The 16,094-nt window shown below is 36.7% G+C and overlaps 1 protein-coding gene across 2 annotated transcripts in view; it reads left to right on the top strand.

Annotated features, from left to right (window-relative positions):
* The window catches only part of LOC139141875 (sestrin-1-like), a 90,548-nt gene that overhangs the window by 14,212 nt on the left and 60,242 nt on the right, over positions 1 to 16,094 (top strand). The window contains exons 1-2 of one of the 2 annotated variants that reach the window (XM_070711632.1): positions 9,730 to 9,984; positions 12,759 to 12,824. In XM_070711632.1, coding sequence (XP_070567733.1) covers positions 9,895 to 9,984; positions 12,759 to 12,824 — 156 coding nt within the window. In that variant the 5' untranslated portion in view covers positions 9,730 to 9,894. Of the gene's footprint in view, positions 1 to 9,729; positions 9,985 to 12,758; positions 12,825 to 16,094 lie in introns of those variants that run through there. The other variant, XM_070711630.1, reaches the window with a different exon arrangement.

Consider the following 16,094-nt stretch of genomic DNA (forward strand, 5'->3'; position numbering starts at 1 on the left):
ACACCAGCAATGTGATCGCAATTATTTAAACAATCATGCCGACGCGAATCTTTACTGTAAATTTCATACTTCGATGACATTTGTGACCCATCGCCTGATTGGTGCGTAGACGCTATTGAATAGGCCGAGGACAATGTCTGCTATTTACTTACATGTACATTTGCTCTGGGCGGCGATTGCAATCCACGTCAAGTCTTCAAGGTCATCTAGACGACAGTGTAGCAAAATTTGACGTGTTTCCAGGGCAACGTTTCCCGTTTCGGCCCAAGCTTTTGTTCACAATGTAACCAGGAAAGTTCGTTCTTCTGGTACCTCAATGTATACTTATTCGATGTGGAGGGAATGTCGTCGCCAGATCGACTGTCACAAAATAAAACGACACTGAAGACCTGTGGTGACGTAATAGACTTGACTGTGATATACTAATAACGTTCAGAGTTGGAGTACGATGTAGAACACACCGCACCGCGCATATTTTACCGAGTTTGATATGATCAACGTCAAATACGGCATGAAAAGACATTTTTCTGCAGCAAATAGTTTGGGGCGGGAAACATTTGAAATTCGGTTCGTCAGGTGTCGACTCGAACTGAAAATACTATCAGAAACTGGCACAATGTTTTAGTTTTCGTCCCTAGAAAGTTGGGGTTGGAACAGTTTTTGAATATCGGACTTTTTTGGCATGGTATTGTCTGACATTATCACAGTAAAGACGTGATATTTTTTCAATATTTTTGGCCCCAATTTCATTCGGAGTGTAGGCCAATTTTGAATATTGGACCTTATCGGGTATTAGCTTATATGTAAAACATAAGCAGAAGCCGTATTTTTTTTCGGTAGTTTTTTTTTTCCGATGGTCGTAATGACCCGGGAAACAAATTTAATGTTGGACTTTATCGTGAAGCACCGGTGCCGATGAAAAATTACGCGGCGTCACTGTAGTTCGTATGATTGCGTTGGCAGTATGATGATCATGACTTTCTCTACATCGACTGCATGTTGTCCATTTAATATTTTCGTACGGAATATCCGAGGAACGTATCAAAACTTCATGGAGATTTTCCTATCGCAACTTAGATAATGGTTCGACCAACGTGTACTGTCGCGCAACTTTTCACCCTCTGTAAACATCGGCGCCGCATGATCGGCAAGAAAACAAAAAGTCGAGCGCTGTCGCCCAAAACGAACATTTTGTTTTCATGTCTGTGGAGAAAATTCAAGTTATTACTTACGAACATGGTCAGTTTACTTCACTCGCATTATTCACTTTATTTGTGCCACTAATAGTGATAGTTGGCTGGAAAAAATGCTGAAAGTAACGTTCGTCTTGTGAATCATTGAAATTTACGACAGGACAGGTTTACGAAGCATAACTTCAGTCGCGACTTTTGTGCTTCTCAGTTCAATCTTTCCGTACATCGAAAGGAAAAACCAAACCATATAAGAGTATGCGTCTTGTAGAATTTTGGTCTTTCCAGGCGTCACACAAATCAACCTCACCTGCATGTACATACCGGTAATATCATTGTGATAGAGGGACCGTGATTACTGTATATCGAGAAAGTATGACGCGCTACAGGGGAGTGAACAACGAAACGTTATTTCTGACCTCCCTGCATTTAATTGCATGGCATAAACATGATAACGTGAACCGAAAATGAGTGTCACGATTACGATTAGGCATGAAAAAGAGGAAGAAAGCCGTGAAACTGTCAGCATTTTTAGTTCTAAGTCGTCTTTTTAGACAATTGAAAAAAAGAATATGAGCTCGTATAGACTAGAGTGATTCAAGTTCACAGGCATTCACTTCTGCCATGATAAATCGTCTTCCTGTTATAAAGTACACATTTTGAAAAATAGAAAACAGATCGAGAATATTTATTGTTGTGTTGACTTGTCTTCTACGATGCGTTACCGTTATGGCAACAACTTACATGTACCTATCGTCATCATCCAGCCTCTGTCAGTTTCTTCAACACCACGTCTCACGACCAGTGATGTCATCTTTATTTGAGAAATTCGATAATTTTCGATCGGACTCGAACTTCACAGCGCACCAAGTCAGAGAAACAATTTCACAGTAACAGATCATGCATTGTACGTAAAGAGTTTTCACTTTACCCCCGGCCTAAAATCGTACTAGTATTAGTAAATGACACTAAACGTCGCATCTCCCACCCAATCAGCAATGGGTCAAACTCAAAGTTTGGCTGAGCCGATAAGGACAAAACCCAGCACTACAGTAGTCACTTGTACGTCCACTTGTTGCAATTTTTGTCCATAACAATGAAACTCCAACAAGCCCAACTTACATTCACATGCAACAGCGTTCAACTCAGCCATACATTCAAGGTCAAGGTGTGAATTTGCCTCACATTGCAACAATGCCCGCACAGTGACGATGCGCGAATCGTGCCCGCACAGTGCCGGCACAGTGCACTTTATCTGCCCGCATTGTGCTGGCAATGATGCTCGTTTCGTGCGCGCACAATGCACTTTTTATGCGGGCATTGTTCCCGCACCAGTGACGGGTTCTGCGTGGACTGTTCTGTTATACATGTATAAGGGTGCTTTAAAATCTCCGACCCCAACTGCTGAGATAGCAGAGCAGCCGTATATACAGAACTTCATGCTGGCCATCCGATTTGAAGTGCAACTTGTACTAATTTGCAATCTACTGTGAAAAACTTTGTTTTGGTACATGAATATGCATCTATATCCACTGAATATGATGTTTAAAATTTTGAAATTTTTCAGAGAGTTCTAAAGCAAAATGTAAAATTAGAAACAGGAAATTGATAACCTCTTCGTAAGGCAGAACACAATATGACATGTCATTATCAATTGACATGCTATTTACAGCACTCCTGGGAGTTACAGCTCCAAACATGACCAAATTTGAAGGTATACTTTACTTTGGGAAGTTTGGTGTGCTATCTCAGTTATGTGACTCTTAATTATGTGCCGATGTCATTCAGCTATCTAGTAGTCACACATATCCAAAGTAGGAACTGAATTTCTCTTTGCCAGTGCAAAGAAGTACCCACATTCTGCCTTCTACTCAAAGTTCTGGTGAAGTTAATCCAGTTCTGCTGACTAAATAGCTTTCAGGTTGGTGGGGTGAGGAGGGGGGGGGGGCCAATATTGTTTCAATTGCAATAGAATTGTAACATACATGTAAAAGTATACACGAGTGTTAATTCTTTTGATATATTTACATCTGCAGTTTCTCTGGGGGTCATTTTGCTACACTTAGGCCACGCCCCTGGGAAGATCGTATCCATGACACCTAAGTGGAAATGTACCACGCAAACACATCCAATGTGTTACTACCACAGTCACTTGTGATTCGATAATACAACGGCCATCATGTATGGAACCACAAGTGACTGTGGTCAGTATGCCTTCTGACAGGCATTGCTTCCAAATTGCCTCAGTTTCATCCAAGAAATGTCGCTCGCTTCGATCAATCAGCAAAACTTGTAGCTTTGGCTGGCGAAACCGAAATTTCACATCAAAATTTTTATTTGCAAGCGTGGCGAATTGTTTTAATCGAATTTTCGCCACATTCAAGTTTTTTGTCAGTGTGGTGAGCGTTAACATGAAGTCTTAGTAATAATGTAAGCAGAAACCCAAGGAGTTACTCTCTGTGGGGAGCTTATGAAGGTTAGAAATAGTTACTTTCCGTCATAAAGATACAACGTCGGGCAAACATCAGTAAGGCAAAAAAAGTTGACTGGATAGAATTCAGTTGGGCCACGCCCACATTGCATTTTCCCTTTGCAATATTTAATAATTGTGCGAGCTGAACGATATCAGAAATGAACATAACTAACTGTCCTATAGACCATCAAGGGTATTTTATTTTACAAGATGGGGTTTTCACTAGACCTTTAATAATACATAGCCTGTGAGTGCAAAGAGACTTTGTGTGCAACAATGTATTCCCAGAGTATCAAACAGTTTTTTCCTTAAATATTGACAGCTGATGCTGTGCAGTGCTGACAGATTTAGCTTAAACTATATACAAAACCTGACATGTGTGATGTGTAAATGCATCTAAATTTTATGTCAAGGAAATATGTTGAAAAATTGCAAATTTGGACTAGTAAAAATAAAAGAAGGCTCCAGCTTTACAGTAAAATGCAGACTCTTGCTAAAAATGTGGCCTAGATCCAACTCCTGCTTTGGATTCAGTCATAAATGAATCCATAAAATTGTTTTTGAATATATGAGAATTATTAGTATGGTCATATACGTGGATATAAAAAAATGCAATTGTTCTCAAAAACATTCTAAAACATTTAATAACTGTATGAAGTATGCCAGTAATATGGTAGTCACACATTCAACGTGGAACTAGCACAGGGTTGCAATCTTTCACACTTATGGTACATGTACATGTACACATTCCCTACACTGCCCAACTCAGAATATTACCACAGATAAAAGTTCCGAAAAAATAACAAAAAACATGCGTGAAGATTTGTGAATTCCAATTGTGGGTATGTAGTTTCAAGGTTCTGTGTCTTTTGAGTCCGCTTACTTATAGCAACTGTTTACTAAAGTGCTAATTAAGGAAAACTTTGACGAAAATCCAGAAAAATCCACATCCTAATTCTATGTAAACATACCAGTTGTGCAGCCTTGGGATAGTGTAGTTTGTTGGCAGCAACACTTCATTGCCCAGGGCAACTAATTGCAAAATAAATAAAATCACAATGTTTAAGATGTTGGTCTCGCTCTGTGTATATATTTCCTTGATAGGACAGCATGTATCTACTTGATTTTCTCATGGCCAAGTACACACAACACTTACATACAACTACAATACCGTATATCTTGGATTTTGTCTGGATTTTGTACATTTGTGACTAATTGCAAATAAAGTTAATTTTGTGTTTTTAACCCTTAATCCTGGCAGGATATTCACTTTACCATCTGCCAAGTAAGTAAAAAGTAGTATTTGGCCAAAATCAAAGTATTTTCAACTTCTTGGCATGGTATATCATTGCAAGTTTAAGCCTGTACAAACCAAGTTTGCTATGCTTCCAGAAGTCTTAATGTTCGAGTTTTGTTAAAAGACAATATATGGGACATCACACATACATCATACATCTCACTGGTTTCAACCAACTTGACCTGATGATGACATATGAACTTGGCAGGATAAGGGATAAAAAAGACCAAATGTTATATTTATAAGTATGTGTGATATTATTATTATAACTGGTTCAAGCCATTTTGAAAAGCAATCATGAGACAGGCATAAGATATTTTGCAGCCTGATAATCTTGCAAATAATATTAAATTCTGCATGATGTGAATTTGTAGTTTCGAGATTGGCAAATTTTCGTTTATTTACTTTACAAAAATTTCCCCAATGAGATATTGTAGACGTTTCATTAACAGTCTCTTTAGCAAGAAAATGGTAACTGTTAACAATGACCCTGTGGTACAAGTGCTAATTGATCTGACTATTGCAGTTTAGAAATAGAAGCAAGTTGAATATACTCTGTCAAGCCAAGTGGTTCAGTGTACTCGTATGAGGGAACTGGGAAAAAATTCCAGGAATTCTTTGCTTATCTGGACTAGATGTTTGAAGGGTACCATCAAGATTAATGTTATTGTGAATCAACAATGACATTTTAGAGGACAAGAGTTGTAATTCTTCTCCAGTGCATTAGATATCGGACCCTGGCCACGCCCCTACCAACAAAATTTATCCATTGCTTCATTTCCAACGTCATGCAAAAATTTATTTGCAGGAGTTCTCCCTTTAAGTGACTGCAGTCAGTGATCATGTGATAATTGTCAAAACCACTGTATTCCTTATATGTGGTATTAAAGGTGAAAAATAAAGCAGTGACTCTCAACTACATATGTAAAGATACTTTACTGCCAGTATTTCTAATACCCTTCTTTTGACCAAAGTTGCATTCTAACTCAAAATGATCATCATGATATCAATAATGTATCAACAACATCAAAAGTTCAGTGCAGGACAAAAAAATAATATTTCTAGAGTTTTTGCATGAACCAACAACCCTAAAATAATCATTAAATACTGATGAAAACTATTTGCAGAGATTTGGCCCAAACTTAGCTAAATCATGGTGCATCAATACATGTAGCAAATGTTTGTTAATAAACTAGATGGTTGGTGGCTACCTAAACTGTAGCTTCATTAGCTGTAACTTTTGATATCCTTTCCATTGTTTTTGTTGCGCAAGTTTTGTTTTTCTGCTCCATAAATCATATTGTAATGCCCAAAGTCAGTCTCATTGACATGTACATGTCTCTTTTTAATAACTTACTGTATTGAATATCTTTTGACAGCAAGTATTGGTTTTGACTGTAACGATTCAGCAAATTTCAAAAGGCGTTGCCTTGGACTTTGTATGGTTTCAGTGAGGCGAATCATTACACTGTAGATTTGCATCTATAAAATCTGAGCAAGGTTTTCTTACCAAGTAGGAGCATTATCTTTGTAACCTTGTTTCACCAGTGTCTGGCTGTTCAATATACATGTACATGTATTGTTCAACTTTCAAGTATGAAGTCCATTGGGAATGATAAGTGTCTAATGTTGTGTCCCCTGTGTCAAAGGTCATGAACCCTGATCTTGATCACAGTGTGATGCGACAAAGGCACCTTGGTTATTGACATTGATACCTGGCATACAACTGAGATTACATACAAAGGACAATCAAATTCTCCATGGGGTACCTCCATGATGAATGAATGTACATTTTCTCATTCATTCATCCTATAGTGTACTGCCTCTTATGCTTTCCTTGTATCTGTACAACTACCAATACAACTACAGAGAGAGAGAGAGAGAGAGAGAGAGAGAGAGAGAGAGAGAGAGAGAGACCGTGTACTACGAGGCATAGTTAATTTTCATTTCATATCGCTACATTACAGTTTACATCCGATCTGCCAGTTTGGTTTTCAAGAAGCAATCACATTCTATTAAAATTAGTATTGTTATGTGGGGCATTCTTTACTTCAGGTGACATGAAAAATGACTTTATATTTGCTATTTAAATAATTGTCTTCCCACTTCAAGCCTAACAAACATTGCAGTAATATCTGCTAGTGCTACAGCAATACAGTGCTGGGTTCCAAGCACTATTCTGTATCATGTAGTAGCAGGCAATATTGCCCAGTGTTGAAACGGTAGTTGTCCCCTGCTGCAGGATTACAGAGCCTAGATTATGTCAGGTACAGTATTCTATTGTATTCAGTCAGTGTTTTTATGTTTTATCATAGACCCTGGACCCAGGGTCCTGGTTTTATTTCTTCTTCAAATTGTACTCAACAAGAGATATCTAAGGTAAACCCTGAAATTTATAAATTAAACTTGAACAACGTTATGATTTACATCAATGGGGAATGGCTTCTGTCACTGAAAATGGCAGTGCTTGCTCAACTGTAGCAATTGTACCAATATTTGAGTCTCTAGTATCATCGTAAATTATTGTATTTGTGTATAAAAGCTAGAATTGTTCAAATTTGTTTCTTGGTCTTATCTCATTCTTCCTATTAACATCACCTTTTTGTGCTGATGGAAGAATTTATGAACCTTTAGAATACATGAAACCTGTAACATTTGCATTAAAATAGTTTTCGCAGTATGCTATATGTCTGTGAGCTTTATACTTTCCATTGAAAACTATTTCACTTTGATATACATATATGAACAGTAATACATCGTATACCAGTGTCATCATCAATTCTATATTTTGTCAACATACATAATATAGTGTATGCTCCACCATGAAATTGCAAACTTTTTGACTTACGCCAAAAATCGAAATCAGTCCCTTCTACAAATTTTAATAAATGCAATGGTAAGATTAAGCATTGTGGAATTAACAAAAAGTAGAAACTTATATTGGATGTCGAGCATTGTGTCTTCCATACTGCTGAAACTTTCAGGTCACAGACAGCCATTGAGAATGATTGCCAGTTTAGTGTAGGATGGCCATTGGCCAGGAAAGCAATTATCTCTACCTTTCTTCAATCAATAATGTCTCAGCTGTGCTTCTCTCAATTGATTTTACCCACAGTAGAAAGTGAGGCTGACCCAAAAATAACAGAATTAAAAAAAATACATGTAAGGTCATTTGAGGATTTGAAGTCAGCAGTTCCATGGAGTAAGACCTTTGCTTTATTCTGTCAATAGGTTACTGACACTTTACCCAATACCAAAAGCTTACTCCCACATCTAAAGGCTTAAATAGTCTGAAGGGTTAAGAAAAATTTTAATTTTCATATAAAAGGCAAAAATAATATCTGTGTCTGTCTATCTATGTGTATACGGTATCTATAGTACACATGTATATGTATGTAATTTCATGTGGTTTTGAAATCACATGAGTGTGATAGTTAATTAGAATATGTATCATTAGCTAGCTGTACCTTTGTGTCATGATAATAATTTTAGGAGGTGCATTCCTTAGTTACTTTGCAAAATATCGATGAATTTAATTATTGTGAGCTCAATATGAAGTAATTTAATTATTGTGAGCACATAGAGCAGACCATGTGAGAATCAGTTACAATGAAAGCAGAAAATTGTGAAAAGGGACGTGCAAAATGGTGTATAGGACTTTGCAAACCATTCAAAACATACAAATCGATGCGAGTCTCAGTCTATCAGCACTATACAGAAAGACCTTACTGTGGCTCAGACAGATTATAGTGAACAAATGCTTTATACAATTAGAAATCACAGCAGTTAAATTAGAAAATGAATACATGAAAACTCATGTTCAAGCAAGCAACTGTGGAATTTCACAGCCAGTGATTTTGAAAGCTCAGAGCTGTCAAAGCTAGATCAAGTTATATAATGAATACTTCTTGTTGTTTTCAAAATCCTTTGCGTTGTGTCATCTATAGGAAATCAAGACAATGACTGTATTACATCACTCAATGTTGTTTATGTGATTCCAAAGGTTTTTCCCGGTTGCCGTCCTATTGTTTATATCACTCAATTGTTTTCTAAAGCTTTGTTTTGGCCAATGCACAAATAGTTTTGCAGTGCAGTTTAATCCACTTTCCCCGTGAGGTTACAGGGTATACTATTGTACCTTTTATAGTGTTGACAGTCTGCCAAATTTCCGGTGGACTTGTGGCTCAAACCTACTAGTATTTCTCCAAGTGCATGGTATTTGCTGTGGCGCCGGTCTCTCATCAATTCAATAATTTGTGCATATATCCATTTTCAAAATATGAAGATCACTTTTAAATGTAGTCGTGTTGAACATACACGTACATGTATGATGTTTTTAGTTGTCTTTGTCAAAGATAGGTATTTTAATAACTCTCATCAATTCTCATTGCCAACCTCGGATTGACTGATTATCTGTAGTTTTCTGATAAACACTATAATAGTCAATATTAAAAAAGAAAAAGTGTTAGTTCATAGTGCATGCATAAATATATTCAGAACTAGAAAAATCCAAGGTATTTATTTCCAAGTCAGTGTACTGTGTACATGTAAAAGTTATGGATCACTTGTCTAATGGCTTCTGAACTGTCATGCCTCATTACTGCCATGAAGTAAGTAATATTGGCGAGTGCAGCAAATGCACCAGTACACTCCGTTTCCATGCCAATCCAGTTACATCATCCACTATCTGTCTGTGAGGTCAGAGGTCATTTGATTGTTTGCACATTGCATACCACTTATCTCCAATGCGATTACCTGACCTGACCTTGGAAGGGAAAAAATGGCGGTCTATTGTTTACATGCTGCGTTTAGCTGATGCAATCTCAGCTGGAAGTTGCACCAGCAAAAAGTAAGTATGGACAGTAAATGAGCGCCAGATTAAAGGAAGAGTTCATTTGAAAAGCACAAGTCCAGCGTAGTCTCTGCAAAGCATTATGAGGTTATGTGAGTTTCATGAAAGGAAAGAAATCGAGCCAATAGATCCGATGTCTTTAGTCAGTGTCATAATGGGATCCCTGTGCCAGGTAATATGAATGAGTTGATTGATATATAATGGAAGCAGGATATCGATCATGTGTTAAATGGAAAGGGAGAATTCCATTCTGAGTTTGTATGCCTTTTCAATGCATATGGCAATATGGTATACCTTGTATCAATTTGGAAAAAAACATCAAACCTAAAAACTTCCTTGTTTACTTGAGTACGTGTTGTATCTATGCCCAGCAATCCCACCAGAGTTTAGATGGTTGAATGCATGTGCACACAGGTAACTACATGTATGTAGGATTTTAGGATATATTGTCAATTAGCATTGGTGGGAACCATGTGACCACAGATGAGCATGTTGATATTATGCACTGACATGAAGCTACCTGTAGGTGCAATCTATTGACATTGTTTGTCTAGGCAGGCTTTTGCTATATTGGTATGTAATAGAAATGAGTACAGACTACAGTGTATGCTATAAGTTTTAAGACTTCTTTACACTTGAACTCAAGGATTTCATGAAATTATCTGGAATCAAAAATATATCTGTATATGTAATGGAATGTGTGAAATGTTCTTGAATCAGAAACAACACTTATGAATTTGCTTGGCTTGGAAAGTACACTGCTTGACTATGAAATTTTGTTTCCATACCTGCAGCTTATTATGAAAAAATATCAGTGAATTATTGAAAAGTATCATGTCCGATATAGAATTTCCATGCGTCTTAGCTATGCAGTTATTAAATCAATAATCTTTTGAAAACCTACTCATATTTTTTTTTATCAAGAATCCAATTTTCTATCAGTTTTAAAAGATAACAAAAGGTTGACAGACACACATTGCATTATTATACCTTACATTCCTATTTTTAGGAAAAAAATCACTAGTGAAATGCTTAGTCGGCAATACATGTGTGTATTTCTTAATCTTTTAATGCAGTTTTCTGTGTGTAACAAGCAAGTTATCTACTCCAGTAGAATAAGAATTCAGTTACATTTCAGTAAATTTTCATCTTTGATCATGTCGTAATTGTTAGAATGAATCTTGAGCTCTTTATCTTCATTCTAAATTTGATATTTTATTTTGAAAATTTCCTTTGTGATTGGATGGGTTTTGAGAACACATATTTTAAGCATGAGGATAAAGCACAAGACTGACATATAAAAATCATTGATGTTGATATGAAGTGTAGTGTTTACTGGTATGTGTAAATGGCAGGTTGAGGCCTGTCAATCATGGTATGCCAGCGATTGGTAGATATTGTTCACAGATATTTATGTAAGGTGTCAGGTTGTAGCTTTTAGTATGAAATATTTATATCCCTGTAAAATTGATTTTTTGATTTTTTTTAAATCTGTGCAATAGACATTTTCTGCTGTATATGTCTCATTATCAAATCCTTCATAATTATAAATTGAGAATAGGAAAAATAGTGTTGAGTTTCAAAAATGGAAAAAGAGACGAAAGTTTAATTAAAAGGTTTGCATTGAAACCTCAGCTTGAGAGGCCAAGTTTAGAGTACCAAGTACATTAATTTGGATTAGATATGTACAAAATGCAGCTTTTCTTTCTTTGGAAAATTTACATAGCCATGAAAGGGAGAAACATCCATAAACTGCGTAAGCTAAAATGATTGACAGAACAGAGTGTAATGAAAGTGTTTCAGATACTGGAATGCTGTACGTGTGTTTTGAGTTTAATGCATGGTACATGTCGTTTTATTTATTCAAATCTTCAGAAGTACCTTTATAATTCAGTACATGAATGTCAAAGCACTTGTGAAAGGACCAGTGTTAACCATTTTAGGAGCAAACATGCAAATTCTGTCTCTCTCAAGCCAATACTTGTACTTTGCTGTATTGCTCTCATATTTCATATGGTATACTGTAATTCTGAAAGCTGTTTGAGGCTGTTGTAAGTGGACTGTTATTATTACAGTATTATGGCAGCATTCATATGAATACATGTATTTGTCATTAACGAAATGTTATTTGCTAAAATATTGATATTCTTGGTAATATTTGGATCGATTTTATGATATCGCAATGTGGTGGCAAGCTACTTAGTTAGGAAAGATTTTTGTAAACTACATGATTAAAAACATTATTAATATTCTTCAATTTTACATATCAACATATAATAATAATTCTAACCATAGTAATGTCCAATTCACATTCTAATTTTGAGTAACAAATTGGACAAACTGACATCTTTCCCCTCTCCTATGGAATGCAAATTATAAATACCAGAATCCTGCTAACTTGAATGCAGATTAATTTTGCAGACAGCAGAACAAAAGGTGGAATCAACATTGCATGTATTTTGTATTTACATGAGAAATAGAAAAGTGGTACCTAGAATTATTTACCAGGGTATGTCTCCAATAAATTAGAAATGCTACTCATAAACTAGCAGCAAAAAGAGCTGTAAGAGATACCTGTGTTAAAATAATACACAAGTTACATGTACCCGTAGTAAAATTTAAAATCATAAGGAGGGTGTTCCCTGTATTTTGGGGATATTTTAAATTTACTGTCCTCATGAATGTTTTATAGTTTGCAATGATGTACAAGTGTTGCTATGTTTGAGTATTGGCTTATCTGAAGTTATGGTTAGCCAAATCTACCTTTTTTTGCAGAGTCTGGTTTCAGTACATGTAATAACAGTGTAATCATCCCAGATACAATGTTGAATGATAACATTATTCGACATGGAGCAATCTCTGCTCTGATGTTGATCACTTATAAATTTGGGTTTGGTTTTGCTAAATAACTCATGTTTATATTGTGTTATGTGTTCTTTTTCACAGGAACGAGGCATTCGTGTTCCCCGCAGATTGATATGCGGTCCAAGTGCTTTTGTGCCATTACACAAGGTAAGTAGCAAGATGTCTGTGAGATGATACGCTGTGTGCATGCAATGTGGTTCATTACAGTCTGTGTATGTGTGGGCGTTGTTGTATACTTTACACCTTTACAAAATCTGAGATGTATCTGCGGGTGCTTGTAGAAGATGGAATATTGTGATTAGATGGATTGCTGTGACCTGAAGATGCTTTTAGGTGTGGCAGTTTCATGTAGAATACTTTTGGGTATGGTAAACAGTTCAGTGTTTATACATAGATGTACCAGTATGAAAATCCTGTAGATGTGGTTTATGTGTGTGCGCACTTCCAAACTCAGTAAGATAATGTCAACCCATAAGCAAATATTGAAAGTGAAAACAAAGAATGCGTGCACATATTGCATACAGAATTTATTCTTGGAGAAAAATGTGGTGTTGCGTCCCATGATAATAATATTTTACTAGTTGTGGCAATGAGTGCGTGTTGCTAGATTTCAGTGTCATAAACTTTCATCTGTATATCCAATACGCTTTGATCACCATATTAAAATAAGATATCTGAGATGTGACTCCATACTTCTTATAATAAATGTACAGTTCAGCCTGGCAGTGAGATCAGAGTACATGTACCTTCCTATTCCTATCGCTTGACTTTCAATAATCAGTATACTACTACATGTAGAACCAGACCAAACTTCCTACATTAGGGATTATTTCAAGTATAGGAGATTATGTTAAATGAGTATTTTGAAATTCATTCTGTTTAATCATGAAGGTTATAATTTGATAATTGCAAATGAGCACGACTCTGTGTTTAACCAGTGAGTGTTGGTGTGTACGTTATTGTCACAGTGACCAATTATGATTGATTCTGAACAAAATTACCTTGACATTGTGTACTTTCTGTCCATTAAGAAAAACAAAAACTAATCACCTATAATTAGTCTGTCATGCTGTTAATTAATGTTAATTTGAAATATCATCAATAAAAGGGATAAACTTTCCAGATGAGCTGGTCAGAAACTCGGTCAAGTCAACAGTCCTCTCTCAGGGGAGTTGCCTAGTGTTTGTTGGTTTGGCAGTCTTCACTCCAGTATGAAGCCTCAATCCCCTCTCAATAGCCAGTCAGATATGGTTCATTATTTTGCATCCCAAATATTCTTACAGGTATACTTTCACCTGTTCCAATTTTGCCACAGTTACCATGGAAAGAGAAAATCTAGCCAATCACAGATTTTAAGTGGGTGGCTGCTTTTTAAAAACAGTGCCCTCACATGGGCATTTTGAATACCAAGGAGCACCCCTTTGAACACATATGGGCATATTTATATTACAGGTGGCTGTATACCTGTAAGTGTTCTACCAAGTCATTCACCATTTTAGATGTCCAGCCAGATTATCAACCATTTGAAATGTGTAACTTTAAATTTACTTACTTTACTTTGATTGCAGTAAAAAATTTAAATCTGTGCTGCTATTGCCTGCTGCAAGCATCCGTTTGTACTAGACCAGTTGTCAGTAATGTAAATAGTAACATAGTGGTTGTCTCAGATAATGAATCACGTATTTGCTATCCTATATGTAGTTATGTTCTGTTCAATATCTAAGATTTTCACATTACATGCAATCTTTTATCATCCTCAAAGTAAGAAGTGAGGTGATGCATATGTGAATCCAAGTCAGTTTTGCACAAACAGGTGACTCAGACAGTGACGTATGACTGTGAGAAAATCCCTGATGACGGGACAGAAGTGAAACTTGAATGTGTGATCAGGTCAAGATTGTAGATTCCTCTCCAATACATTGAATGCTGATCAATGATGGCAGAAATATCACGTAGGAGTTGTTATCAATTTAGTGGATCAGTACTTTTGTGCTTTACCAAGCAGAATATGCCAAAAATAAGTTTTACCATTACTTTGAAAGATATCACAACTTGTGTTTGTGCTTTTCATTTTGTATGGATAGAAAGGATTTGTGTCCGTCTTTTGGATTTACGGTCAGTTGTTATCTCAGAATACCCTATCATTGAAATTTGACTGTTTTGGTATTTTGTCTTGGTGTTCGCATTCCGACAGATTTTGTATCTGATGAAAGAAAGTCTGTTTTGGTATCTCAGTGTTAACAGTTGATGGGAGCTGCCCATGCTCTGCTCTGTGTCAATTTTAAGACCAAACTTTTTGGACAGTTGCCTCACACATGCACAGTGCATAAATGTTGTATCAAATGCTGGCTTTTGTCAAATGGGCAATAAAATGTATTATAGGAAGTGGGCAATATAATATGGTGTTGCATGTAGTCAAGAGGGCAGTATGATTTGTGGAATGTAGTCCTTTGGAACTGATATAATTAAATAATAACACATGAGAGCGAGGGCAATATCACGATTTATTGCCTGCCCAAGGGATGGTGGTCATGATCGAAATACTGATGATGCCCGAGCCGTAGGCGAGGGCATCATCAGTATTTCGATCATGACCACCAGCCCGAGGGCAGGCAAAAAATCGTGATATTGCCCAAGCTCTCATGTGTTATTATTTTTATTACACCGAACAAGCAAACATGCAAAGAAACAAAAACACAAAGACTTCTTCGAGTACAGTTCGCCTTCTTAGTCCGGACCTCGAGCGTAAGATGTTGTCAGTGCCGAGTCTAGGGTTGCCGCTAAAGTTTGCCGATCTCCTCGGTGGCGTATCCAAATTTGTTGCTTGCATTGTCGCTGAACACAGAAATTGCATTCCTTGTTGCCATTTTCGTTCGTTTGTTGTTTACTTGCATCAAAATATCGTCTAACTGTGCCAGTGACAGCTCTGCATGACGTTTCGCAGCCATAAGTTGCCAACTGCAAAGTACAACAAGCGAACGACAATTTGTTCTGCGCAGAAAGGATGCGCAGCAAGTAAAATGACGTCATCCATGTAATATCAAATGCAGAGGGCATCATCAAGTTCGCAGCGGGCATCATCACGTTCTTTTACATGTCACGTGAGTCGTGTTTAACCAATGGCAGTGCACGCTGAATGAGTGAGGTGTAATAAATATTGATATGTTGCATGATGTTATTGTCAAGAGGGCAATATGATATTATGTTGTGTATTGGCAAGTTAAGAATATAATATCAAGCAGCATGTCGCCAAATGTGCAATATAATATCAGATCATATAACATGATATCAGTTTTGAAGTACCATTTATTAATAAGTGACTGCCAATTGTTATAGCACTTATCAGCTCAGTTGGAGAGATGATTCTTGTCATTTTACGTGGTTTCCTGTCATCTTACCAAGCAATGGTATACTGGA

This window comes from Ptychodera flava, chromosome 10 (assembly GCF_041260155.1).
Source record: "Ptychodera flava strain L36383 chromosome 10, AS_Pfla_20210202, whole genome shotgun sequence".
In the NCBI taxonomy this organism is placed as follows: Eukaryota; Metazoa; Hemichordata; class Enteropneusta; family Ptychoderidae; genus Ptychodera; species Ptychodera flava.